We start from the raw sequence: 25399 nt of genomic DNA, 5'->3' as shown, positions 1-25399 counted from the left end.
TCTGGACATCAAACAGCTCAAACTTTAGAACCTCTAAGGATCCAAACTGGGTCGTTCTACTTTAACAGGTTCTCTCCAATCAGGTCGTTTCTCAGAATAATCTCAAGCCCAGAAGACCCTGTTTCCTCTAGCGTCAGCCAAGGGTTATAGTGGCCATCTATGACCCCCCAACACACACACACACACACACACACAACCACACACACACACCACACCTGAGCAGCTCAAACTGGTTAGCATGCTACCCTAAGTAGCATGCTAACGACTTCCTCCACGGCCCGGTTCATACCTGCAGCCCTCTGCGCCTCAGAATACTGGAGTCATCCATGATTTCTGCAGGTCCCAGCTCAGGTCTTGGTTCAGGTCCCAGCTCAGGTCTTGGTTCAGGTCCCAGCTCAGGTCTTGGTTCAGGTCCCAGCTCAGGTCCTGGTTCAGGTCCCAGTTCAGGTCCCAGCTCAGGTCCTAGTTCAGGTCCTAGTTCAGGTCCCAGCTGCAGGTCCCAGCTGCAGGTCCCAGCTCAGGTCCTGGTTCAGGTCCCAGCTCAGGTCTTGGTTCAGGTCCCAGCTCAGGTCCTGGTTCAGGTCCCAGTTCAGGTCCCAGCTGCAGGTCCTAGTTCAGGTCCCAGCTGCAGGTCCCAGCTGCAGGTCCCAGCTGCAGGTCCCAGCTCAGGTCCCAGCTCAGGTCCTAGTTCAGGTCCCAGCTGCAGGTCCCAGCTCAGGTCCTAGTTCAGGTCCAGCTCAGGTCCCAGCCCAGGTCCTGACGTTGATGGCAGGACTGAGCTGGGATCCTGTGGACATCCTCCCCGCTCACGTCTCTGTGGTGGGCGTGGCCTAAGTGGTCACCCTGCCCAGGCCTGGGCCCCGGTGGTTCCACAGGCTAGTCCAGAGCAGACTCCACCTCCTCCATTATTCAACTGGACAGCAGCGGGGCGTCGGGGGGGTGGAGAGAGGAGGCACCAGCTTGCTGCCCCCCGGGCTAATGAGGGGCAGTGTGTCCTGGACGGTCCTGGAGCCTGAGGTTCTGCTGAGTCCAGCCTGGTCCAGAGTTAGGACACAACAGAGAGAGGAGACATGCAGACGAGCCGTCCCATCGTTGCAGCGGCGTCCGAGACAACGCGGGAGTGTCTGTTCGCTAGCAGCCGTCGGCCAAGCCACCAGGTATCAATCGCCATGACAACCAGCCGGGCCGGGTTCCATCTGGTTACCGAAGCACACACCAGTCAGCGCTTCATGCCGGCGTTGCTTGGCGTCAGTGGGGGGGACGCGCTCCAACCGGGGGGGACAGACGGCACGGGAGGGACGCACGCCGTCCTCGTCCTCCAGGTCTCTGCTGGTTCTGCTGGTTCTGTGTCAGGAAGCTCCGATGTTCAGCCCCCATTCTGTCACGCTCTTTCATCACCCTCCCTCCCTCTCTCTCCTCCCTCTCTCTCTCTACCCCCTCTCTCTCTCTCTCTCTCTCTCCACCCTCTCTCTCTCTCTACCCCCTCTCTCTCCACCCCCCCTTCTATTTTCCTCTCAGCCAATCAGAACCAAGTAGAAGGCAGCCATTTAGTTTTCAGTGAATGGAGGAAGAACAGAGGCTCCGCCTTCTCCGCCCACACACACAGACACACACAGACACACACAGGCACACACAGACACACATAGACACACACTCACAGTGTGTGTGAGTGTGTGTGTGTGTGTCTGTGTGTGTGTGAGTGGATGAATTAATCATGAGTTCACTGATCAGAAGCTTTATCTGGTGACTTATTTAACAGCTCTGCTCACACCTGAAGACCAAACAGCTGCAAAGTTCTGGGTGGATTAACGACTAATGAGGGTCCAGACTCGTTAAAGAAACATCAGTGCTGATGTGAGCGTTATGACGCAGACAGGCTGGTGTCTGTCCAGGAGGGACAGAACCAGGAACCGGACCAGCTCACGCCCAGGTTCTGTCTGAATTAGCCCCGCCCCTTCTGCGGGGGCCCAGCTCGGGGTCGGAGCGTCCGTGCTAATGAGAGCAAAGGCCACAGAGCGGAATGTTCACGCAACTGTGAAGAGGAGGACCGACACAGGGCCCGGATGGAGGAGGTGTTGGTTCTGAGGTGCCAGTGGAGCAGAACCGCCTGCTTCTGTCCACAGTAGAATAGAGGAGCTGTTCAGAGAAAGGTTCTGCTGCTCCAGACTGAGCTAACCCAAACCTCCTGGCTCGGTACCGGTGACCTGCTGACAACAGCGGTCATGTTCAGGCTCAAATGGACCTGCATGTTTAACCAGAGCCCGGAGGAAGCAGAACCGGGATTTAGTCTCACTAGAGCAGGAAGTCCTGCAGCAGATCGACCAAAGCAGCCAGGACCCCCAGGTGGAGGCTGTCCACGGTCCCGGAACTGTCTGTGTGTGTGTGTGTGGTGTGTGTGTGTGTGTGTGTGTGTGTTGTGTGTGTGTGTGGGTGCGTGTGTGTGTGTGTGTGTGTGTGTGTGTGTGTGTGTGCGCGTGTGTGTGTGTGTGTGCGTGTGTGTGTGTGGGTGCGTGTGTTGCTCTGTCTGCATATTTGTGAGTGTCAGCAGCAGAAAGCTCAGCCTGAATACATTAAACAGCAGGTCTGCTGCACGCTGACAAAGCACACACACTCACACACACTCACACACACACATACACACGCACGCACACACACACACACACACACACACACACACACCCACACACACTCAGACACACACACAACTGTGTTGTGCTCTATTGTGATGGTCTGCTGTAGTTCCACTGGTTGACTGGAGCCACCAGCACATGTGAGGAGCCTGGAAACACTGAGGAGCGAGTGGGAATCACATCTTCTCTCTAACTGGTGTGATCGATACAGACCCCCGACATCCCAGCTGTGTGAGGGTTGCTGGGGCAACAGCACAACACGGTGACACCGTAACACTGTTAGAACGGCTGATGGATCAACATCCGGTTCTGGTCCACCCCAGAGCCCAGCGCACGCGTGTGTGTGTGTGGGGGGGTGTGGGTGTGTGTGTGTGTGGGTAGGTGGGTGTGTGTGTGTGTGCGTGTGTGTGTGGAGAGATTGTAGTCCAACATGTGAAGCCTTAGTAACTCAACTCGGTAATCCAAACAGCTGGAATCAGGATTTCGAACTGGTTACCATGGCAACAAGTGCAGGGTTTTCCAGCACGTTGCAAGAACACAAGAGGATTTTCAGGGAAGGTGTGAGAATCCTGCACTCACCAAACTAACCTGTTTAATTGTGGTTCACCTGCTCCCAGAGGAGGAAACAGAGTTCCGCTTCCTGTTCAGGAAGCACAGAAATATTCCAACATCTGCAGCTGAGTCAGCAGGTGACACCCCAGCATGGACTACACATCCACAGGCGGCTCACATCCACAGGAGGCTCACATCCACAGGAGGCTCACATCCACAGGTGGCTCACATCCACAGGCGGCTCACATCCACAGGAGGCTCACATCCACAGGAGGCTCACATCCACAGGCGGCTCACATCCACAGGCGGCTCACATCCACAGGCGGCTCACATCCACAGGAGGCTCACAATCCACAGGAGGCTCACATCCACAGTCACATCCACAGGCGGCTCACATCCACAGGAGGCTCACATCCACAGGAGGCTCACATCCACAGGAGGCTCACATCCACAGTCACATCCACAGGCGGCTCACATCCACAGGCGGCTCACATCCACAGGAGGCTCACATCCACAGGAGGCTCACATCCACAGTCACATCCACAGGCGGCTCACATCCACAGGCGGCTCACATCCACAGGCGGCTCACATCCACAGGCGGCTCACATCCACAGGCGGCTCACATCCACAGGTGGCTCACATCCACAGGAGGCTCACATCCACAGGAGGCTCACATCCACAGTCACATCCACAGGCGGCTCACATCCACAGGAGGCTCACATCCACAGGCGGCTCACATCCACAGGCGGCTCACATCCACAGTCACATCCACAGGCGGCTCACATCCACAGGAGGCTCACATCCACAGGCGGCTCACATCCACAGGCGGCTCACATCCACAGTCACATCCACAGGAGGCTCACATCCACAGGAGGCTCACATCCACAGGAGGCTCACATCCACAGGAGGCTCACATCCACAGGCGGCTCACATCCACAGGAGGCTCACATCCACAGGAGGCTCACATCCACAGGAGGCTCACATCCACAGTCACATCCACAGGCGGCTCACATCCACAGGCGGCTCACATCCACAGGAGGCTCACATCCACAGGAGGCTCACATCCACAGTCACATCCACAGGCGGCTCACATCCACAGGCGGCTCACATCCATTGAAAGGGTCGGGGTTCGCCTTCAGTGGCCGATGCAGCTGAAATGTGCTGGAAAGCTGCACGTCTGTCCCTGCTATTGTGGACAGAGGTGACCTGCAGACACTCCTGTTCCTCCTGCTAATGCTAAAGCTAATCTGAGAGCTCCACCTCTTCTGTGAATACAGCAGCTCTGTCAAAGACACCAAAGGAAGAGGCCTGTGCACGTGCACGTGCACACTCACAGTTACCGTGGCGAGCACAAACACAGCGGCCCTGAGGACGACTGGCTCTGCTCATCCTGTCAGCTCAGGTGCCACAGGGGTCAGACGTGAGAGTCACCCTGATGAAGTCATTCCCCCTCTTCCTCCGTACATCATCATCATCATCATCGTCGACTCAGTCAAAATGAGCCCAATAAGAACAAAGAAGCTTGGTGAGGCTGTGACATGATTCCACCTCACCAGAGAGGGCAGCAGCGAGTCGAATGGACAAGAGTGAGGAAAACATGCCACCAGAGAACTCTGTGTGTGTGTGTGTGTGTGTGTGTGTGTGTGTGTGTGTGTGTGTGTGTGTGTGTGTGTGTAAGGAAGATGCCAAGAATAAGATATACATGGATAAACTTGTCCTTGAGAAATATAATCTTCCTTTATTTCCTGAACTAAAATGACAGAATGGATCAAAGTTTTCAGCCCAGACATCAATTTCCTGCCTCCTGCACCAACAAATCCCCTCTGAACAGAACGTGCACACAGAACGTGCACACAGAACGTGCACACAGAACGAGCACACAGAACGTGCACACAGAACGTGCACACAGAACGAGCACACAGAACGTGCACACAGAACGTGCACACAGAACGACCACAGAGAACGAGATCACACGGAGGGTTGGAAACACTCTGATGTGCTGAAACACACAAAACTTCTGGAAGAGTGTGAGACACGACAAGGCTGCTGGAGAATAAACCACTGCTGCCACCTGCTGGTGGAATCACAGCCTGTGTGTGTGTGTGTGTGTGTGGTGTGTTGTGTGTGTGTGTGTGTGTGTGTGTGTGTGTGTGTGTACTGACCAGTCCAGTGAGCGATGGAGCAGACTGTCCCAGGGTTTGGCTCCTCATACGGACCAGGTTGTTGCCCTCACCTCCTCCTGCTCCTCCTCCTGCTGCTGCTCCTCCTCCTGCTGCTCCCCCTGCTCCTGACCCCGTGGGGGGGCCATGCCAGGCCATCTGACTGACCCCAGTATGAAGACTGCTGGACAGAGGCAGCAGCTGCTTCCCTGTGAGGAGACACCAGTTCATCACCAACAGGAAGCAGAAAGAGACACTGAGTCACGAGCATTTTTCTGATGACGTGTGATTAATGTTGTGAGATTAATATTGTGAGTTTAATATTGTGAGTTTAATATTGTGAGTTTAATGTTGTGAGTTTAATACTGTGAGTTTAATACTGTGAGTTTAATACTGTGAGTTTAATACTGTGAGCTCTGTTTGGAGACTCATGACAGTTAATCTGGACTCCACCCTCCACTTTACAGATTATGGTCACGGCAGATTGGTGCAGGATGGCCTCACCCAGGCTGTGAGGTGTGTGTGTGTGTGCGTGTGCGTGTGCGTTTGCGTGTGTGTGTGCGTGCGTGCGTGTCCAGTCTCACCCGTCATGGCCAGGCTGCTGCGCCGGGCCCAGCTCTCATCCTGACTCAGCTGCCGGTGCACTTTGGACTTGGTGGCAGCAGTTGCGGCAGGAGACAGATCGGGATTACTCAACTTCCTGAAGAGGAGCGGAGGGGGGGGCGCAAACTCCCTCTGAGGATGGAGGAGGACACAGGTGATGAGTCTATGAGGGGGGGGGGCAAACAGAGCTGCAGCCGCTGAGACAACATCCATAAAGCATTCCTGCTCTTATAGTGTTGGACCTGGAGGAACTGCAGGGATCAGATGAATGTATTCACCCCCCCCCCCCCCCCACGGTGGGGAGCAGCAGCTCCTGCAGCCATGCTAGCAACACACCGTCTCCATGTCAGCCCCCCCCCCCCCCACCGGAGCCTGACAGCAGCAGCTCAGCCAGGGAAGCAGAGCAGAGTGTCACCAGCAGAGGGCAGCAGGGTGTCAGGCTGCAGGAGGGGGCAGCAGCTAATGCTAATGGGGGGGGGGGGGGCGCGCGCACACACACACACACACACACGCACGCACGCACACACACACACACACACACACGCACGCACGCACACACACACACACACACACACACACACGCACACACACGCACACACACACACTGACGTCGACGCCGCTGAAGCTCCACAGAATCAGATGTGAGTGGGTCCAAACGATCCCAACATGAGGAGCTTTAAGGAGAGCTGGTGGCCCACAAGGTCGTCCTGAGGGTTTGAAGAGGTTAAAGGTCAAAGGTCAGATGTGCTGAAGGCCAGAAGAGATACAACTGCTGCATCCTGCTGATGTTGACGCTGGAGCAGCAGGATGGTCTCTCAGGATCCCTCCACATGTTCTCCAGGGTGCTGGACCTCAGCCATGTCTGGGAGGTTCCTTTAGTTCTCACATCTGGATGGTTCCAGCATTTATTACCGGGTTCCTTTAGTTCTCACATCTGGATCGTTCCAGCATTTATTACCGGGTTCCTTTAGTTCTCACATCTGGATCGTTCCAGCATTTATTACCGGGTTCCTTTAGTTCTCACATCTGGATCGGTCCAGCATTTATTACCGGGTTCCTTTAGTTCTCACATCTGGATCGGTCCAGCACGTCAGCTCACTACAAGAACGTTGTGTTCCTACACAGCACACTGTTTACATTAGTGCTGCTCCACCTCTGCTGGAACCAGCCCAGGAACCAGCCCAGGAACCAGCCCAGGAACCAGCCCAGGAATCAGCCCAGGAATCAGCCCAGGAACCAGCCCAGGAACCAGCCCAGGAACCAGCCCAGGAATCAGCCCAGGAACCAGCCCAGGAATCAGCCCAGGAACCAGCCCAGGAACCAGCCCAGGAACCAGCCCTAACGCAGGGACCCACAGCGTGTTCTCTGTTGCTCTGCTGATCAGGTCCTGAACCAGGACTCAGCTGGTCTGTGGAGGGTCCAGCAGAGTCCAGCAGAGTCCAGCAGCTAAAGGATGAGCGCACACTGACGTGCACGCCAGGAGTCTGGCACCAGAGCAGGAACGATGGTCCGATCGCTGCTGCCGACCAGAACTCCTGAAACAGGAACTACAAACACTGGTTGACTATGACAAGAAACCAGTCAGACAAGTGTGTGACAGGTCTGCACATGCTGGGCGTGTGTGTGTGTGTGTGTGTGTGTGTGAGGAGGGGGGGGAGGATTAACCACACGTGTGTCTGATTGCATCACTTCTGTTTCCTGTCCGTTGGCGGAGGAACACGCTGGCGTGCTGCGTCACCGTAGCGGCGAGGCTGAGCCACAGTGGGGCTGATCCAGCTGTTGTGATGTGTTCCAGCTGTTCCAGCTGTTCCAGCACTGGTGTTTGGTGGGAACCAAACAGGGAAAATGTGACTGAGAAGCTGAGAGCATCACATGTGTCTTCTTCTATGGTTTTAGAAAGACAGAAGCCACGAATGCAAACCAGAGAGGCAAATCAGCTCAATAAGAGTTACCTGAGCTGCGTAGCTAAGGACCGTAGCTAAGGACCGTAGCTAAGGACTGTGGCTAACCACCGTAGCTAAGGACCGTAGCTAACCACCGTAGCTAAGGACCACAGCTGAGGACCGTGGCTAACCATCGTAGCTAACCACCGTAGCTAAGGACCGTAGCTAACCACCGTAGCTAAGGACCGTAGCTAACCACCGTAGCTAAGGACCGTAGCTAACCACCGTAGCTAAGGACCACAGCTGAGGACCGTGGCTAACCATCGTAACTAACCACCGTAGCTAAGCACCGTAGCTAACCACCGTAGCTAACCACCGTAGCTAAGGACCGTAGCTAACCACCGTAGCTAAGGACCACAGCTGAGGACTGTGGCTAACTATCGTAGCTAACCACTGTAGCTAACCACCGTAGCTAACCACCGTAGCTAACCACCGTTGGTGGCGGACACGGTTCCCCAGGTCCAGTAGCCAGATGGTGGGTCTGTTTCTCTCGTTCTCCATGGTGATTTGGAGAAGAAACAACGACACAAGGCTAATTTATTCTTTGGTTGGTCCTCTGACGAACTCTGGGGGACTCTGAGGTCCTCTGAGGGACTCTGGGGGACTCTGAGGTCCTCTGAGGGACTCTGGGGGACTCTGAGGTCCTCTGACGAACTCTGGGGGACTCTGAGGTCCTCTGGGGGACTCTGAGGTCCTCTGGGGGACTCTGGGGTCCTCTGGGGGACTCTGAGGTCCTCTGGGGGACTCACTCAGCATTGTGGTTGATCAGTAACAGCTGACCTGCTGCAACATGGTCAAGGCTCCTGCTGCCTCCACCCAATCACCTCCACCACAAGGACGTGATCACTGGGATCTACTGCAGCAGTCACATGATCAGGTCCTCAGCTGGGACCGCTCGCTCGCTCGCTCGCTCTCTCTCTTTGATGAAGGTCAGCAGGCCTGTGAAGACCTGAGGAGAACAAGAGGAACATGCTCCCCTGAATTAAACAGAACCTTAGACATGTGTCTGCATGAGCGGAAGCCCTCAGAGCTCAGGGACCCTCTAGGTTCTGCTGATTCCAGGGTCAGAGGTCAGAGGTCAGGAACAGGGTGGTTGAAGACGCCAGGGGCTGAAGGTGCTTCCAAAGGTCTGCAGCTCCAAAAGCTACTGAGAAATGCTGACTGCACATTTTACACTGATGCTCATGAGGGGGTCATCGTGACCCCCCCCCCCCCCCACACACACACACAACACACACACACACACACACACACCCCACTGATAGAGGCGCCTGATTGGGCAACAGCCAGAAGAAGCAGAAGTGAAAGACAAAATCTCCAGAAAAGCAGAAGCTGCTGTGGAGATCCAGTATTTAGGTTTGAGTGGAGGTGGACCGGAGATGATCAGACCTGCCGCTAGCCTCTCGGCTCCCGCCGCTAACCTCTCGGGTCCCGCCGCTAACCTCTCGGGTCCTGCCGCTAGCCTCTCGGCTCCCGCCGCTAACCTCTCGGGTCCTGCCGCTAGCCTCTCGGCTCCCGCCGCTAGCCTCTCGGGTCCCGCCGCTAGCCTCTCGGCTCCCGCCGCTAACCTCTCGGGTCCTGCCGCTAGCCTCTCGGGTCCTGCCGCTAACCTCTCGGGTCCTGCCGCTAACCTCTCGGCTCCTGCCGCTAACCTCTCGGCTCCTGCCGCTAACCTCTCGGCTCCTGCCGCTAACCTCTCGGCTCCTGCCGCTAGCCTCTCGGCTCCTGCCGCTAACCGAGAAACATTTCTACAAATAATGATCCGGTCATGGGCTCGTCTCCTGAGGGTGTCAGAGACAAAGACGACCCAGGACGGGACCAGAACCGTGCTGAGCAACGGTGATCCGATTCCCTTTCATTTCAGACATCAATAATTAACCATTTAGCAGCCGAAGTCTTCAGCCAAGGTCCCTGAAAATCCGTCAGGTTCATGTAAAGGTCACGTGTGATTACCTGAACACCCCCCCCCCCCCCCCCCGCACACACACACACACACACACACAGAGGTTTACTGATTAGCAATCAGGAAATGCTTGAAGCTAACACTCCCAACCAGATTAACAACAAAAGATAAGTGAGTCCCAATCGGACCAGCGGTCTCCAGTGGGTCTCCAGTGGTCCTCCAGTGGGTCTCCAGTGGTCCTCCAGTGGTCCTCCAGTGGGTCTCCAGTGGTCCTCCAGTGGTCTCCAGTGGGTCTCCAGTGGGTCTCCAGCGGTCTCCAGTGGTCTCCAGGGGGTCTCCAGCGGTCTCCAGGGGGTCTCCAGCGGTCTCCAGGGGGTCTCCAGGGGGTCTCCAGTGGTCTCCAGGGGGTCTCGTACCATCCCATTAATTAACAGACCAACATATGGACCTGTCTGGCCTCCAGAGAGCAGGTGGCTGAGGCCCCGGCTCAGGAGCCTCTTCCTGGTCCACTGGGAGTGGAGCAGGTTTAATGGTTAACCTGACAGCCGGCTAATGAGGAGGGAGGAGCACAGAGCAAAGGCTACTGTTGGCCTCCCTTTAGAGCAGGAACATGTAGCACCAGTAACCGGGCTCTTCTTCCAGGATCCTCAGTTCAGACAAGGCTGCGTGGAGGGTCCAGCTGGCCCAGGAGCTCCCAGCATGCACCAGTCCTGGGCCTGGTCGACTGTGGCTGCCGCAGCCCATCGGACCGGATGATCCGGCACCGCCGACCCAACAACCGGTCACACTGTGACAAACCCAGGAAGGACCTCTGAGAGGTGCTCAGGTCTTTATCCTGGAGCTTGAACCTTCCTGTTGGGCTTTGGTACCACAGAACCCCCACCAGCAGGGCCGGTCCACTGGGCCAAGGAGCCTGATCCTCCCTAGCAACAGCTTAGGGTTAGGGTTAGTTAGTTAGCTTAGTTAGCTTAGTTTGGGCTGGAGCTCAAACACAACTTCAGTGATCAGTCATGTCAGATCAGATGGACAGATAAAAGCAAAAGATCAAAGGTAGGAAGGTAAGAGAGCAGTTAAGATGTTAAACATGGAGGAGCAGGAGGAGGGGGAGGAGGAGCAGGAGGAGGGGGGAGGAGGAGCAGGAGGAGGAGGAGGAGGAGGGGGATGAGGAGCAGGAGCAGGAGGAGCAGGAGGAGGGGTAGGAGGAGGAGGAGGAGGGGGATGAGGAGCAGGAGGAGGGGGAGCAGGAGGAGGAGCAGGAGGAGGAGGAGGAGGAGGAGGGGGATGAGGAGCAGGAGCAGGAGGAGGGGAGGAGGGGGAGGAGGAGCAGGAGGAGGAGGAGGAGGAGGGGGATGAGGAGCAGGAGCAGGAGGAGCAGGAGGAGGAGGGGTAGGAGGAGGAGGAGGGGGGATGAGGAGGAGGAGGGGGATGAGGAGCAGGAGCAGGAGGAGGAGCAGGAGGAGGAGGAGGGGGATGAGGAGCAGGAGGAGCAGGAGGAGGAGGAGCAGGAGGATGAGGAGCAGAAGCAGGAGCAGGAGGAGGGGGAGGAGGAGCAGGAGGAGAAGCAGATGACCCGAGCCACAGCTGGAGCTGCGCCCTGGGTTTTGGCTGACAGGCGCCGCAGCCTCAATAAACAACTTTTCTCACTTTATTTTCAAACTCACCGCATCTTTGTCCTCGCCGCCGCTCGAGTGCTGCTCCATGTTGCAGAGTTTCCTTTTATTCTTATTATTTTCCGTCTTCTTCATCGTCTTCTTTACAACAGTAAACCCCCCCTTGGTGCTGACTGGGGAGTTTGGCTCCTTTTGTTGCGGCTGGATCCGCTCAGCTTAGCGGGCTAGCAGCGCGCTGGTGTCCGCTCCATCCAAACGGAGATCACAGCTTGTCGATGCGGGATGAGGGGCTGCGGGATCGCCCCAAAAACCCATTCCTTCTCGGACGCCTGTCCTGTCACTGCTTAGCCAGTTTACAGCCTAGCGCGACTTTTCTTGCCACTGCACATCTGGAAAAGCCGCTCTGGCCAACTGTCAATCGCGGTTATTGCGGTCCTATACAGAGGATAAAGTCAGCTGTCGCTAATTCACGAAGACGGGTCGTAACTCGGGGCGTCAGAACCACCCATGCCTCGTTGGCTCGTCACCGTCTGGCAGCGGCTCCTCGGTAGCGGCTCCAGCTAGCTGCGTCTCGCTGCTAACTGAGCTACTAGCCGCGATAGCTCCTAACGCGCGACCGCCACAAACATCGTGACACCCGCGACAGATCGGCCCTTACATCGATCGGATGCTCCCAGAGTTTCCCAGCCGGGATCCAGAGTGATTTATCCAACATTTGCCGCCGTTTGCCGCAGCAGTTCCATCCCGGCGTCACCGTCCGAGTCCCGCTGCTCACCGGCTCCAGCTCCGGGTCGAACTGCGGCCGCGCCGCGAGCGCAGGTTGTTCCTGTCGCGAGTCGTCAAGCACCGGAAGTGAAGTACAACAACCGGGTGGAGCTTTCAAAATAAAACGCCCCTTAACGGCTTCAGTCAAATTAAGATCGTATATCTGATGTTAATACTGACGCCCCCCCCCCCCCAAGTCTGAGATTTTTAGGATACTAAATTCTTCTTGTTATGGATTGTTCGGATTGGGATCGAACGTATCAGGACAAAACAATTCTTGGCAGATTGTTGTCGAGACAAAACGGAGACAAAACGGAGCAGGAAAAACGAGGTTAAACAGGTATCAAACATGTATCAAACATGTATTAAACATGTATCCAACAGGTATCAAACGGGTATCAAACAGGTATCAAACAGGTATTAAACAGGTATTAAACAGGTATCAAAGGTAAAACTCCAAACCCTTTAACCACCTCGTACTCGCGACGTGAGCATCTTATTTTGAAAGCAGATAGTTATTTTATTTCTTTTTCCCGCTTGTAACTATGGTAACCTTACTCGTTCTCTGTAAATAAATGCATATAGTGCGCGTGAACGTGTAATAGGCGTGTGCGCGCCTGTGCGTGTGTTGCTTCGACCTGCTGACGTGGTTCATCTTTAATTAGGTTTAATTTCTCCGTAGTTTGAGTTGAGGAACGCGGGTTAAAGAACAACCGTGAGATGTTTAACATGTTCAGCTGCTCTTTTTCCTGGGAATTTAGTGGGAATGACTGAAAATGTTCCCGAGAAGCTTCACAACAGGCAGATGAGACGTTAAACATGGACACAAGATGAATGTCACATTAGTAGTGGATTCATGGTTTCTCCTCTAAAACGCTTCTTTATTCTTCTCACCAAGACTAAAAACAGCGGATTCTATTTCACGTTGGACAGTTTTGAAGCAACTTATTTATTTTAAAAGGAACTGAAACATAACTTGTTTTTGACCCTTTTTATTAAAAAGATTCTTTTTTGCCCCTCAAACATTTGAACAAAAATGCCATGCAGAGAAATACAGCTGTTCCTTTTCACACAGCAACAATATAAATCTGAATTTATGTGAAGCCACGTAAACACTGAAAAAGGTTGCGAGCAAAAACATCCTCAGTGGGAGTCTTTAAACACACACACACACACACACACACACACACACACACATTGTTCTCTTTGGCTGCTCTTATTGCTTTTCCTGTTATATTAAAGAATAACTCTACAGTTTGACATTTTAAAATAAGTCTACAGAATTCTACGACTGAGGTGGCACTTAAAGACCCAAACGAAGACGTTACGCATCTCATTGCACAACCACCCAATATTGCATATTTCAGAGGTCAGAGGGCAGCGGAGCCACAGTTCATGCACGAAAACATTAAACGTGGAACATTACAGGTCAAACCAGCACAAGGAGGAAATCAAAGCAGCTGAATTCAGACGCACAGAGGCGAGCGCATCACAAGTCCTGCAGAGGCTTTAGCAGAACAATCAGATGCTTGATTCTCCAGTTTCCATGATTGTCAGGTCATTGAAGGCATCACAGTCTAACAAGTGCTTCTTTTGTCATAATGCTGGTTTATCTGACATCTGATTGTCTGTTAATATTCTGACCCAGCAGCAAAAGTCTGAGGACCACAAACAGGAAATGTATAAACATCAGTAGTTGAACTTGTTTCTAACGAGGAAGAAGCTTCGTTACGGCCTCATTTCCAAGCGTTCCAAACATTCTGCACACAAGCGCCGACCTGAGCGACTGCTGGCAGCAACACGTAGCAGCTCAGATCATCACGCGTCTGAGCAGGAGATTAAAGTTCAGGGAGAATCGCCTGGAGCCACAGCTGCTCTACAGGTAACTGACTGCAGGGGGCGCTGGTGAGGAGCCAGTGGCAGGACAGCAGAGGAAGAGGAGGAAGAGGAGGAGGTGGAAGGAGTCCAGGCTCTCAGGACGCTCCAGTCAGGTGAGAAGCTGAGCTCCCAGAATCCCCCAGAGATTTTGTCTGAAGCATAAATAAATTAATCAATTAAAAAAGAAAAGTCAGGACTGAACTATGAGGAAAAGGTGCAAGAAGATGAGTTCAGGGGTTGTTAGATGTTCTACCTTAGAACTGAGGGACAGATCAGGGTTAAGACAAGTGTTAGAAGGTTAATGAGAAACATGCGTGTGAGGAACAATGATGGATTCTTCAGTTGTTGTGTGTCGTGCACCAACACGTTCAGGAGTTGAGAAACAGGCAGAAAAACAGCACAGTTAAACTCAAATGACCTTTAAAATGAGCCAACAAGCTCTTGTCAAAGTAGAAGGAGGTCACGGTTGAGTCTTCAGGCCAGGTTACAGAATCGAACCTGAGCAACAAATATTCAAGCCTCTGTTCAAAACGTGCAATTATTCGTATTATTCAGTCAAACTCTCCAGTGGTCCCATGTGTTGTTGTTGCTGTTGTTGTTGCTGTTGTTGTTGTTGCTGCTGCTGTTGTTGTTGTTCTGTTTTCTTTACGCGTTTATGGGCTTTGTTTTTGCATTTAAACGCTCGTTTTAATGTTTGGAGTTAAAGTTCTGCTCATGGGCGCCCCTGGTGGACAACAGTGTTATTACAGGCAAAGGTGTCAGTGGGATGCTGAGCAGCAAAAAGAGAGCAGACTGTACCTTTAAAAGGACAGAGGTGTGAGGAAGAGGAGGAGGAAGGAGAGGAGGAAGGGGGGGAGGAAGAGGAGGAGGAAGGAGAGGAGAGAGGGGGGAAGGAAGAGGAAGGAGAGGAGGAAGGGGGTGAGGAAGAGAGAGTAGGAAGGAGAGGAGGACAGGGGGGAAGGAAGAGGAAGGAGAGGAGGCAGGGGGTGAGGAAGAGGAGTAGGAAGGAGAGGAGAGAGGGGGGAAGGAAGAGGAAGGAGAGGAGGCAGGGGGTGAGGAAGAGGAGGAGGAAGGAGAGGAGGCAAGGGGGGAGGCAGGGGGGGAGGAAGGAGGAGTAGGAAGGAGAGGAGGAAGGGGGTGAGGAAGAGGAAGAGGAGGAGGAAGGAGAGGAGGCAGGGGGTGAGGAAGAGGAGTAGGAAGGAGAGGAGGCAGGGGGTGAGGAAGAGGAGGAGGAAGGAGAGGAGGCAGGGGGTGAGAAAGGAGGGGAGGAAGAGGAGGGTGAAGGAGGGGAGGAAGAGGAGGGGGAAGGAGAGGAGGCAGGGGGGGAGGAAGAGGAAGAGGAGGAGGAGGAGAGGAGACAGGGGGGAAGGAAGAGGAAGAGGAAGGAGAGGAGGCAGGGGGGGAGGAAGGAGAGGAGGCAAGGGGGGAGGCAGGGGGGGAGGAGGAGGAAGGAGAGGAGGAAGAGGAGGGGGAAGGAGGGGAGGAAGAGGAGGCAGGGGGGGAGGAAGGAGAGGAGGCAGGGGGGGAGGAAGAGGAGTAGGAAGGAGAGGAGGCAGGGGGGGAGGAAGAGGAGTAGGAAGGAGAGGAGGCAGGGGGGGAGGAAGAGGAAGAGGAGAGGAAGGAGAGGAGACAGGGGGGAAGGAAGAGGAAGAGGAGGGGAGGAGAGGAGACAGGGGGGAAGGAAGAGGAAGAGGAAGGAAAGGAGGCAGGGGGGGAGGAAGGAGAGGAGGCAAGGGGGGAGGCAGGGGGGGAGGAAGGAGAGGAGGAAGAGGAGTAGGAAGGAGAGGAGGCAAGGGGGGAGGCAGTGGGGGAGGAAGGAGAGGAGGAAGAGGAGGGGGAAGGAGGAGAGGAAGAGGGACGACGAAGGGTGGAAATTCTGCTCTGGTTCACCTGCAGAGACTCATCAGGACAGACGTGAAGCAGGAAACAGGTGAGCTACAGAACGGCACCGGCGCAGCTGATCATGTGACCTGGACTCACCTGTAGGTTCGTCTTGGCCTTCTTCAACACGTCTCGCGTTCTCGCCACTGAAACGAGGACAAACGGACGCCGTCAGGTTCAAACGAGGACGTTGCTCCACATTTTAAAACCTTCTACAGTCCAACACACAACTGAGCGGGTCAGAACAAGAGATCGACGCGCAGACGTGATCGTGAAGGTTCTCGTATTTAGGCGACTCACGCTGGCCCACGATCAGGTTCTCCAGACTGTCTTTGGTGCGGTTGGACCTCTTCACCGTCTCCAGGGCCTCTTTCAGAGCCTGGTCCTGTTCTGAGAGCCTGCGACGGAGACGAGTGAGCTCGTCCTTCAGAGCCTGGTCCTACACACACACACACACACACACACACACACACACACACACACACACAACACACACACACAGGTGGTCGATATCATGTCACTGGTCCATTTCAGATCTCACACCCGGGCTCCTCTCACCTGGCTCTCTGGCTCCAGGGTCGGGGCAGCAGCAGCTCTCCAGAACCTTTCAGCCTCTTCCAGGATCTGCTGCAGCCGTTTGGTGTCAGACAGAAGTTTGCTGACAGAACCTGACGGCTGGACCACAGAGCACCGAACCATCAGCTGCAGATCCAACAACCACCTTCCTGCCGCTGTTGCTGCTTGGTTCATCTCACCTGCTGAAGGTGCAGCTCCTGTGAGCCCCTCATGGAGAACAACCTGGCCTCCATCTCACGGAGGAGCGACCTGGCGTCAGAGAGCTGCTGTCTCAGATCATTCAGGTTGTCCACGTCGGCCAGGACGCGGCGGCCGGAGGAGCCGCCTGAAGCTGCTGGAGGGAAGGACCGACCTCCATTTGGTGAAGCCCCACAGAAACCTGCCCTGTCCCCCCTCCCTGCTGCCCTTTCACCCAAATCATCGAAATGAAGGCGAAGGTCTGGTTCTTACCGCCGTCTTTGATGGATCCTGAACATCTGACTGATGGCAGCAGACACGCAGCATCAGGACCGATCAGTCCGGTGTCTCTGACCGGAGGGGGAATATCCTGCTGCCCAGAGGTCACCACCAAGGGGTCAAAGGTCAGATCAAACGGCTCACTGGTCCCAGCTGCTCCGAGACCCCCAACAAGGTCAGACGAGGTCAGACGAGGTCAGACGAGGTCAGATGAGGTCGTACTCTTCCTATGTAAAATATGGCTTTCCTAAAAACTCACCTGTGTGTGTGTGGGTGACAGCACACACTCCGAGCTTCACCTGCAGAGACCGGACCACACGGCGACTCTCACACAGCTGCTGCTGGAGGACGCTCACCTCATGCTGCAGCCTGCACACACACACACACACGTGTCACACACACACGTCACGCATGCAGACGAGCTGACATCAGCACCTGACGGGGCTGGGGACCGAGGGGGGGGCAAACACACCTGTTGACGGCCTCCTGGTGTTTTTGCCTCTCGTGCTTCAGCTGAACGATCTCGGCGCCGTTAGCTTCCGCTTGACTTTGCTGCTTTCTGCTCTGAGCGCTCAACGCTCAGCCTCTAGCTCCGCCTCCTTGCTCTTGGCCCGCTCCAGGAGCACCGCCTCCTTCAGCAGCTCCGCCTCCTTGCTGCCCTCTGTAGGGGGTCAAAGGTCAGAAATGCTGAATCCAGACATCGTCGTCCTCCAGTCAGGAGCTCAGGACCAACCTCTGCCGGCCTGTTTCAGCTGGTTCTGCAGACTGATGTTCTCCTCCTTCAGAGATCTGACCTCTGAGGACAGCTGAGCCACTGAGTCCAGACCCTGGATGTAGATGTTGGTGGGACCACCTGGACCACACCAGCAGGTCAGGTTTAGCATGTGAGTGCTAACATGTTCATGATCACCTTCAGTCAGACAGACAGAACCTCCCAGTGTGTGTGTGTGTGTGTGTGTGTGTGTGTGTGTGTGTGTGTGTGTGTGTGGTACCTTTCTCCGTGGTGGTGTGGGCCAGTTTGTCCTCCAGCTGTTGCCGGAGTCGCTCGTTGGTGCTGATGGTCTCCTCCAGTCTCTGTCTCAGGCTCCTGATCTCTCTCAGATGTTCCTTCATCAGGTCAGAACCTAAACCATCGCTCAGCTTTAGAACCTGTGATCCAGTCCAGCGCCACCCAACAGCTCAACCAACCTGTGTGACTGGTGCCTGACTGGTACCCTGAAGACCCTGAAGAAACATCAGCTGCAAGTCTCGCTGGTCGGCCACAGTAAGGCACATCCCACAATGCACTGCTCTCCAGCAGGCCTGCGCCAGCGTTCATGGCCGAAGACACATCCAGAGCGCCGCTGAAGAGGGACGGCTGGTGGAAGGACGGAGGCGGCTGGTGGAAGGACGGAGGCGGCTGGTGGACCGACGGAAAACCCTGGAGAGGTTTGGTGTGCGGAGCGGGAAAACCTGCCGGACGGACAGATGTGGCGTCAAGCAAAAAGCAAGGGGAGGAGCATCAAAGCAGCTTCAAAGTCAAACCCTTCGAACTCCAGCAGGAAGGAACGTTAGTGTAGAAGATGGAAGCAACACACACACACACACACACACACACACACACCCCGCCCAACACGCCGGTTGATGGGTGGTTGCCTGACAGACAGGGAGGTGCAGAGGTTAGTGGACAGGAAGTCAAACGTGCGTGCAGACTGTGGAGACACGCACGCTCACGGACTCCCAGCTGCCTCTGTAACATCTGCAGCTCCTGATGCACCTCAGCCAGTGAGAAGCCTGCAGAGCCGTTACCATGGCAGCGGGCGAAGGGGTGGGGGGGCAAAGGGTCCCTTTGGGTGGAGGGAGAGAAAGAAGGAGGAGGGTCCTGGAAGGAGCTGAAGAAGGCTGAGGGTGGAGCTGAGAGGAGAAGAAGAATCAGAGGCTTCAGAGAGGAGGAGACGCAGAGCAGCTCTCCATCCTCAACATCTGTGAACATCTGCTCCTGATCTCACTGAAGAAATCAAGTTTCTCAAATATGCCGAGTGGAATTCAGAGGGAAAAATCACTAAACCTGCTACTGATTCCAGAACTTTTAGATCCAGGGTGATGAGATCATCACCATCATCGTCACCATCCTCATCCTCATCATCCTCATCATCCTCATCATCATCATCATCCTCATCATCCTCATCATCCTCATCATCTCATCATCATCATCATCATCATCATCACCATCATCATCATCATCATCATCATTATCATCATCGTTGTTCTAAATGAACACGGGTTCCCAGGGTGAGGAACGTCAGCGGTTCCGTCATCAGTGTGCTGGTACCTGCGCGACTCTGAACATCTGTGGGGTTTTGTGGCGAGCTGGAGAACTGCATGCTGGGACAGCTGAGCCAGGACTGGTGGGACGAGGCCACGGAGGGAGGAGCTGACAGGTGAGCGTGGAGATCTGGGAGACGATGAGAGGGTGAAGAAATGAGGAGATCTGGTGGATCACATGGTTAACCTGTGTCAGCTAAGGAAATCTGGGAGGCTTCCAGTTGGGATCCCACCGCCCCCCTTCGCCTCCTGATCAGTTTTAGCTGGTAGCGAACGTCCTCACTGGGACTAGCATCCCTCAACTGCCTCCTTTGTGTAACATAATCGTAGAACGTTTACGATGAAAACTGCAGTGAGATGTTTCATCAACAGCCTGAGAATCTAAAGCACAGAAGAAGAGAAGTGGGCTTCTGCCGCTCACCTGCGTCCCTCTGATGGAGCTCGCTGGTTGCTTCCACCTCAGAGCAGAGTTCCAAGTCCTCAGCCGTGGAGCCACGATCTTCGGAAACGTAGGAGATGCGGTCCAACTGGTCGGTGGCGTCGGAGAGGGCGTGGCTACTGCAGGGCGTGTCAGAGCCATGATCACGCTGATGCTGGTTGAGCTGGGCCTGGAGGGACTCGATGATCTTGTCCTTCTGCTGCAGCTCCTTACTGAGCCTGCGTAAACACACACAATAGTTGCAGTGTGGCGTTCCTCAGGGCTCCGTCCTCGCCCGCTCTCATCCAGCATCTAATCAATAACAGCTCCACATAAAGCTCCACATGGGGAACTCGCCTCAACTCCTCTCAATACTTTTATCTTGAGTTAGCTGCAAAGTTGGTTTCTAAATAAACACACTAAAGCGACCAAAAATCGATTCTGTGCCGTTGGAGCTCAACAGTTTCTACTCTCCACAAACGTTTCAGACCAGTTTCGCTTCTATTTCAGCCTAAATCAGTGACGCCTGTCGGACTCCAGCCCAGCAGGGGGCGACAAAACCAGCTTCCACTTGTTGGATTTGGGCCAAAGAGCTCAGATTCCACGAAGATAATTGGTGGAATGTTGTTTTTCTCCTGAGAATACGAGACGAGTTTAGCGGGTTCTCCAAACCGCCTGCACGGCTAAAAGAGCCGTAACAAACCAGTGAGCAGCCCAGTTCCTACTGGGACCTGAGGCCTCCAGGATGTGTGCTGGTGAACAGAGGAAAGTCCACTTTCTCCTGGACGTCCATTATTGAGAGGTCCTCTGCTGGTCCTCTCTGACCTCGGCGGAGACCTTCTTACTTGTGGATCTGTGTGAGCAGCACGCTCCTCTCCCTCTCGCTGCTCCTCTTCCTCCCCCACAGGGAGAAGGAGAACAGGGCGTCTCTGTACAGCGGGCTGCTCTTCGACAGCATCGTCCTCCACAGCGGCGCCATCAGCGGCGCCGGCCAGATTAGGGCAAGAGACGAGCGTGAGCCGAGGACGGAGGCAGCAGGTGAGAGGCAAATCCTCTGATTGGATTCAGGCAGCACACACACACACACACACACACACACACACACACACTGAGCCAGCTGCTCTGAGCAAAGTTCTGATCCCAGATCAGAACCTGCAGCAGCTCGAGCTGAGGCGACGTCCTCGTGGAGCGAGAGCAGGAGGGATGGTGAACAGGGGAACCCGACGGTCCTCTGGAGTCCACACCAGCGGTGCAGTCGTGCACGCTGGCTGGGATCTGTGCGTCTCCATGGCGATCCGATCGGCCCTCTTCCTGCTCTTCTCTTGCTCTGAATGGTTCCGTGTTATTTCCACTCTGGGCTCCAGCGCAGCCTCCGGGGGTGAGAGCGTCGTTCACGCTGCGCTGCCCAACAACCAAACAGCAGCTGAGAGGGAGGTCCTCACAGAGAAGCTCCGCCCCCTCTCTCCTCGTCCCGCCGACCCTCTCAGCCGACCCCAGGCCAGCAGCCATGAGGAGCAACTCCAGCCTGGATGTTGCTGCTGGTGGTGAACGCTGCTGCCTCTGCTCATCTGCTGCCCCCCCCACACACACCCCATGCCCCCCCCACACGCCCCCCTATGCTCCTCCCCCCATGTGTTTAGCTGCTCCTGACCTATTTCTCTTCCCCTTTGGAGGTTTTAATAGCTTAACCTGATTAGAAGCAACGTCAACGCTCAGAAGCATCGGTGCATCATCACGCTGATGATGTAAACATCCCAACACACTCTCACACACACACACACACAACACACACACACCACACACACACTCACACACACACACTCACTCACTCACTCACTCACTCACTCACACACACAACACCCTCTCACACACTCTCACACCACACACACACAACACACACACACACTCTCACACCACACACACACACACACTCTCACACACACACACTCTCACACACACACACACACACACACCCTCTCACTCACACTCACACACACACCCTCTCACACTCACACACACACACACACACACACACACACTCACTCTCACACACACACACACACACTCTCACTCACACACACACACCACACACACTCACTCACTCACTCACACACACAACACCCTCTCACACCCACTCACACACACACACACTCACACACACACACACAACACACACACACACTGACCGGATGGCGAGTAGTTCCGTCTTCTCTTCTGGATCTTCAGGATCATCTCCTGCTGAAAGCAGATGTTTACTTCCTGTTTACTTCCTGTTTACTCGTGTCAGCTTTGTTGAGAGTGTGAATGAAGCTGTTGGTTCTGAGCTGGAAGGTTCTGGACTCACGGCCGCTGATCTTGGCGCTGACTCGCTGCACCAAAGCGCCGCTCTGGGCCAGCTGCTCCCTGAAGCTCTGGCCCATGTAGAAGTCAATGTCGTTGGACCGCAGCAGCTCCTCGAAGGCCTTCGTGGTGTCGCCCAGGTGTTGGGTGAGGATGTTGCACACCCCCCGCGCCTCCCTCACCCGCTGGCGCAGGTGGGACAGGTCCCTGGCCTGGGTCTGGATCAGGCTGTCGAACTTCCTGCAGAGACCAGAGAAATCAGGAGGTTCTGTCTGGTGGACACAGGTGACACACACACAAGACACACACACTCACACACACACTCACTCACACACACACTCACACTTCTGGTATTTTCTTTCCCTCAGGTTCTCCTGGGAGCCGTGTTAATCCCACCTGACTGTCCTATCACACGTTTCCATGACAACCATCTGTGGCTGCGCTTCATTGAGTACTATGATGCGTTGGGAAAGCCTGAGGTGTTTCACTGCACGTCACCATCATCGTGGTCGTCATCCTGATCAGACTGATCAGGTGATCACACTGATCAGGTGATCACCTGATCAGGTGATCAGACTGATCAGGTGATCAGACTGATCAGGTGATCACACTGATCAGGTGATCACCTGATCAGGTGATCAGACTGATCAGGTGATCAGACTGATCAGTGATCACACTGATCGTGATCGGAGCAGTAAATCGGCCGTTTTCTACTTCCTGTCACTCACCCCGGCCAGGCGGGACACTTCCTGTCCTCGCCTCGTGGCTTCTTGCCTCCTTCCCTCAGCTGATCCTCTAGAGCGTCCACGCGGGACACCAGATCCCGCAGGTCCCTGTCCGAGCCGGGGCGCCGCGGTGAGGCCAGAGGACCATCGGAGGACGACTGCCAGCCCTCGTCCTCCTCCGCTCCGCTCTGGGACGCCGCCTCCAAACACCAGTTGACCTTTCGTAGTGGCGAAGGACCGAGGTCCTTGGAGGAGGACAGGGAGCGGAGCTGAGCCCGGAGGTCTCGGACCAGCGCCTGAGAGCCAGACAGCTGGGAGCGGAGGTCCTGCACCAGGCGCCTGAGGGAGGAGTCGCCGCTCTGCGAGGTGGCCTGGGTGCTGCTGGTGCTGGGCGCCCACCACTGGGGGGCACAGTCCAGAGACGTGCACATCTCCAGGTCATCGAACTCTGTCAGGGAACGGACACCAGCGTCACCAAGGTCTGTGTTTACGTTAACGTTTGATGTGAGTGCGCCGCTGCCCCCTGGTGGCAGAGGGAGGGTGCTGCTCGCGTGCTCGTGTCAGGTTCAGTGCTAACGTGTGCACGTGTGGGCGGTCAGAAGAACCTGGGCTGCTCGTGTCCTCCCTCTCGGCCTCGTTCTCGCTGCGGCCGCAGGTCTCGTAACCCAGATCCTGCAGGTCCACCTGGATCAGTTTACTGTCCTGCTGGACCGTCGCCTCTGCTGCAGACAGAGAAGAAGAAGAAGAAGAAGAGGAAGAATGAGGAAGTGATGACGTCAGCTTTGTTGGACAGGAGGAGCCCAACTGACCCAGCAGCTCCTCCAGTCGCTCCTGAAGATCTTTGCTCCTCGGCTGCAGAACGACCGTCTCCTGCCGACCAGTCGCAGACACGTCAACGTTCGGGTCCACCTGAAGCACAGGCAGAAGGTTCACCTGAAGGTGGTCCAATCTGAAACAGGTGGGCCGGTTTGGAGCGCCCCCTACCCGCGAGGAGGAGAACCGCAGCAGGGAGTTTTTCTGTTGATGGTTAGAAAGTGAAATCTGGCCGTCCCACGTGTCCCACATCTCAGCCATTTCCTCCTCGCCTTCAGACTCTGCACCTGCCATGGCCACATCCAGCTCCCCCTCATCTTCTGGCTCCTGCTGCTCCTCAGGCTGCAGCTGATGTCTCAGCTCGGTCTTCTGCGCCTGAATGTCGATCAGAGCGTTCCTGTCCAACACAGCCATGATGAGACTCTACTGACCCCTGGTGGACACGTGCATCCCTGCAGCAGCAGGTCGGAACACTTAATGTGAGCGAAAGGTTTGTTTTGACCCAATTCCTGAACATCTGCCTCGGCTACATGAGTAGCATGATAGCATCCTGGGTGATAGACATTGTTTTGATCGGACAGTCTAAATATTCAAGGTTACAATCGTGGAATGTGGAGCGTAAACAAGACGCTCAGCTGCTCTGAGACCACGTGATCATCATAGTATCATCATCTGACCTCATCTGTGACAGAGAGGTGAAGCCGGCCTTCTCCAGCTGAGCCTTGAGCTCCCACAGCTCCTTCTCCACCAACGTCTTCTGCTGCAACAGCTGCGTCAGACCGCCCCCTTCAAAAACCCCATCCTGCGAGGGGGGGGGGGGGGGGGGGGGCACATAATCAGCTGAGTTTACATTTAACCTCTAACTTCCATATATATATATTTATTTTTTTCAACAAATCAAATGACGTTATCCCGGAAGCTTGGACATGTCAGCTGTCCTCTCCCGCCCCCTGGTGTCCGGCAGCTGTTACTACACTCTGAAACATCTGGAATGAAAGAGGTTCGAACCTTCATCTGGACCCTGGACCTGCTCTCATCTTCATCAGCACACTGTGAATCTCCCTCCTCTGAATTTGTGTCTGGAAAAGGCGAAAAAACGTGTTTATCATTTGAAATGTGACGTCATCAGATCAGCTGACTGACCTGAACTCGTTTAGCACATTTAGCTGTGCGGTGACGTCACCGAGTCATGACGTCACTGCCGGTGATTTGGCCCAGCAGGATTATGGGTAATCTGAGCCATAAAGAGGTTTGTTGGGCCGTGTTGTTTGTTTGTTTGTGGTGTTGTTTGTTTGGCTGTGTTGTTGTTGTTTGGCTGTGTTGTTGTTTGTTTGTCTGTGTTGTTGTTTGTTTGACTGTGTTGTTTGTTTGGCTGTGTTGTTGTTGTTTGTCTGTGTTGTTTGTTTGGCTGTGTTGTTGTTTGTTTGGCTGTGTTGTTTGTTTGTCTGTGTTGTTGTTTGTTGTTTGGCTGTGTTGTTGGCTTGTTTGGCTGTGTTGTTTGTTTGTTTGACGGTGTTGTTGTTTGTTTGGCTGTGTTGTTTGTTTGTTTGGCTGTGTTGTTGTTTGTTTGTTTGGCTGTGTTGTTTGTTTTTTGGCTGTGTTGTTTGTTTGGCTGTGTTGTTTGTTTTTTTGGCTGTGTTGTTGTTTGTTTGGCTGTGTTGTTTGTTGGCTGTGTTGTTGTTGTTTGTGCTGTTGTTTCTTAATGATGTTTGTGTGTCAACAGTCTGGAATCATCTACGTACACATAAAAGGGTTTTGATGTGAAGCTGAAGGATTTTGGGGTTTATTTACGTGAGAAAACAAAGATTCACGTTTACGACTGTAAACAAACTGAAGCAGAAGT

At 54.6% G+C, this 25399-nt stretch overlaps 2 protein-coding genes and 2 long non-coding RNA genes across 6 annotated transcripts in view; 1 reads left to right on the top strand and 3 right to left on the bottom strand.

Annotated features, from left to right (window-relative positions):
• mast2 (microtubule associated serine/threonine kinase 2) overlaps nucleotides 1-12211 on the bottom strand; it is a 46073-nt gene extending 33862 nt beyond the window's left edge. The window contains 3 exon segments of the mRNA XM_057037765.1: nucleotides 5345-5550; nucleotides 5926-6076; nucleotides 11452-12211. Coding sequence (XP_056893745.1) covers nucleotides 5345-5550; nucleotides 5926-6076; nucleotides 11452-11535 — 441 coding nt within the window. The 5' untranslated portion in view covers nucleotides 11536-12211.
• Nucleotides 328-880, top strand: LOC130528424 (uncharacterized). 3 transcript variants are annotated; one of them, XR_008951292.1, is made up of 3 exons: nucleotides 328-569; nucleotides 645-681; nucleotides 754-880. It is a non-coding gene; the product is annotated as an uncharacterized LOC130528424 (long non-coding RNA). The 3 variants fall into 3 exon arrangements; XR_008951294.1 differs by having other exon boundaries at nucleotides 328-496; nucleotides 658-693; nucleotides 742-859; XR_008951293.1 differs by having other exon boundaries at nucleotides 645-693; nucleotides 742-859.
• A 930-nt stretch (nucleotides 12212-13141) lies between the features above and the next one.
• The window catches only part of pde4dip (phosphodiesterase 4D interacting protein), a 17936-nt gene continuing 5678 nt past the window's right edge, over nucleotides 13142-25399 (bottom strand). The window contains 23 exon segments of the mRNA XM_057037842.1: nucleotides 13142-14195; nucleotides 16024-16070; nucleotides 16225-16363; nucleotides 16483-16599; nucleotides 16680-16834; nucleotides 16951-17109; nucleotides 17216-17325; nucleotides 17429-17531; nucleotides 17534-17617; nucleotides 17690-17809; nucleotides 17949-18080; nucleotides 18145-18408; nucleotides 18664-18849; nucleotides 19268-19390; nucleotides 19682-19917; nucleotides 21865-21916; nucleotides 22023-22258; nucleotides 22747-23191; nucleotides 23349-23465; nucleotides 23553-23652; nucleotides 23728-23953; nucleotides 24234-24358; nucleotides 24565-24635. Of these exon segments, the coding sequence (XP_056893822.1) occupies nucleotides 14139-14195; nucleotides 16024-16070; nucleotides 16225-16363; nucleotides 16483-16599; nucleotides 16680-16834; nucleotides 16951-17109; nucleotides 17216-17325; nucleotides 17429-17531; nucleotides 17534-17617; nucleotides 17690-17809; nucleotides 17949-18080; nucleotides 18145-18408; nucleotides 18664-18849; nucleotides 19268-19390; nucleotides 19682-19917; nucleotides 21865-21916; nucleotides 22023-22258; nucleotides 22747-23191; nucleotides 23349-23465; nucleotides 23553-23652; nucleotides 23728-23953; nucleotides 24234-24358; nucleotides 24565-24635 (3404 nt within the window). The 3' untranslated portion in view covers nucleotides 13142-14138.
• On the bottom strand, nucleotides 22266-22752 carry LOC130528471 (uncharacterized). Its single transcript, XR_008951305.1, has 3 exons — nucleotides 22694-22752; nucleotides 22628-22644; nucleotides 22266-22577 (listed from the first exon to the last, which is right to left on the bottom strand). It is a non-coding gene; the product is annotated as an uncharacterized LOC130528471 (long non-coding RNA).

Source organism: Takifugu flavidus, chromosome 7 (genome assembly GCF_003711565.1).
Source record: "Takifugu flavidus isolate HTHZ2018 chromosome 7, ASM371156v2, whole genome shotgun sequence".
Taxonomy (NCBI): domain Eukaryota; kingdom Metazoa; phylum Chordata; class Actinopteri; order Tetraodontiformes; family Tetraodontidae; genus Takifugu; species Takifugu flavidus.
The sequence above is the reverse complement of the archived record's forward strand: the minus strand, read 5'-3'. Positions and strand labels throughout refer to the sequence as shown.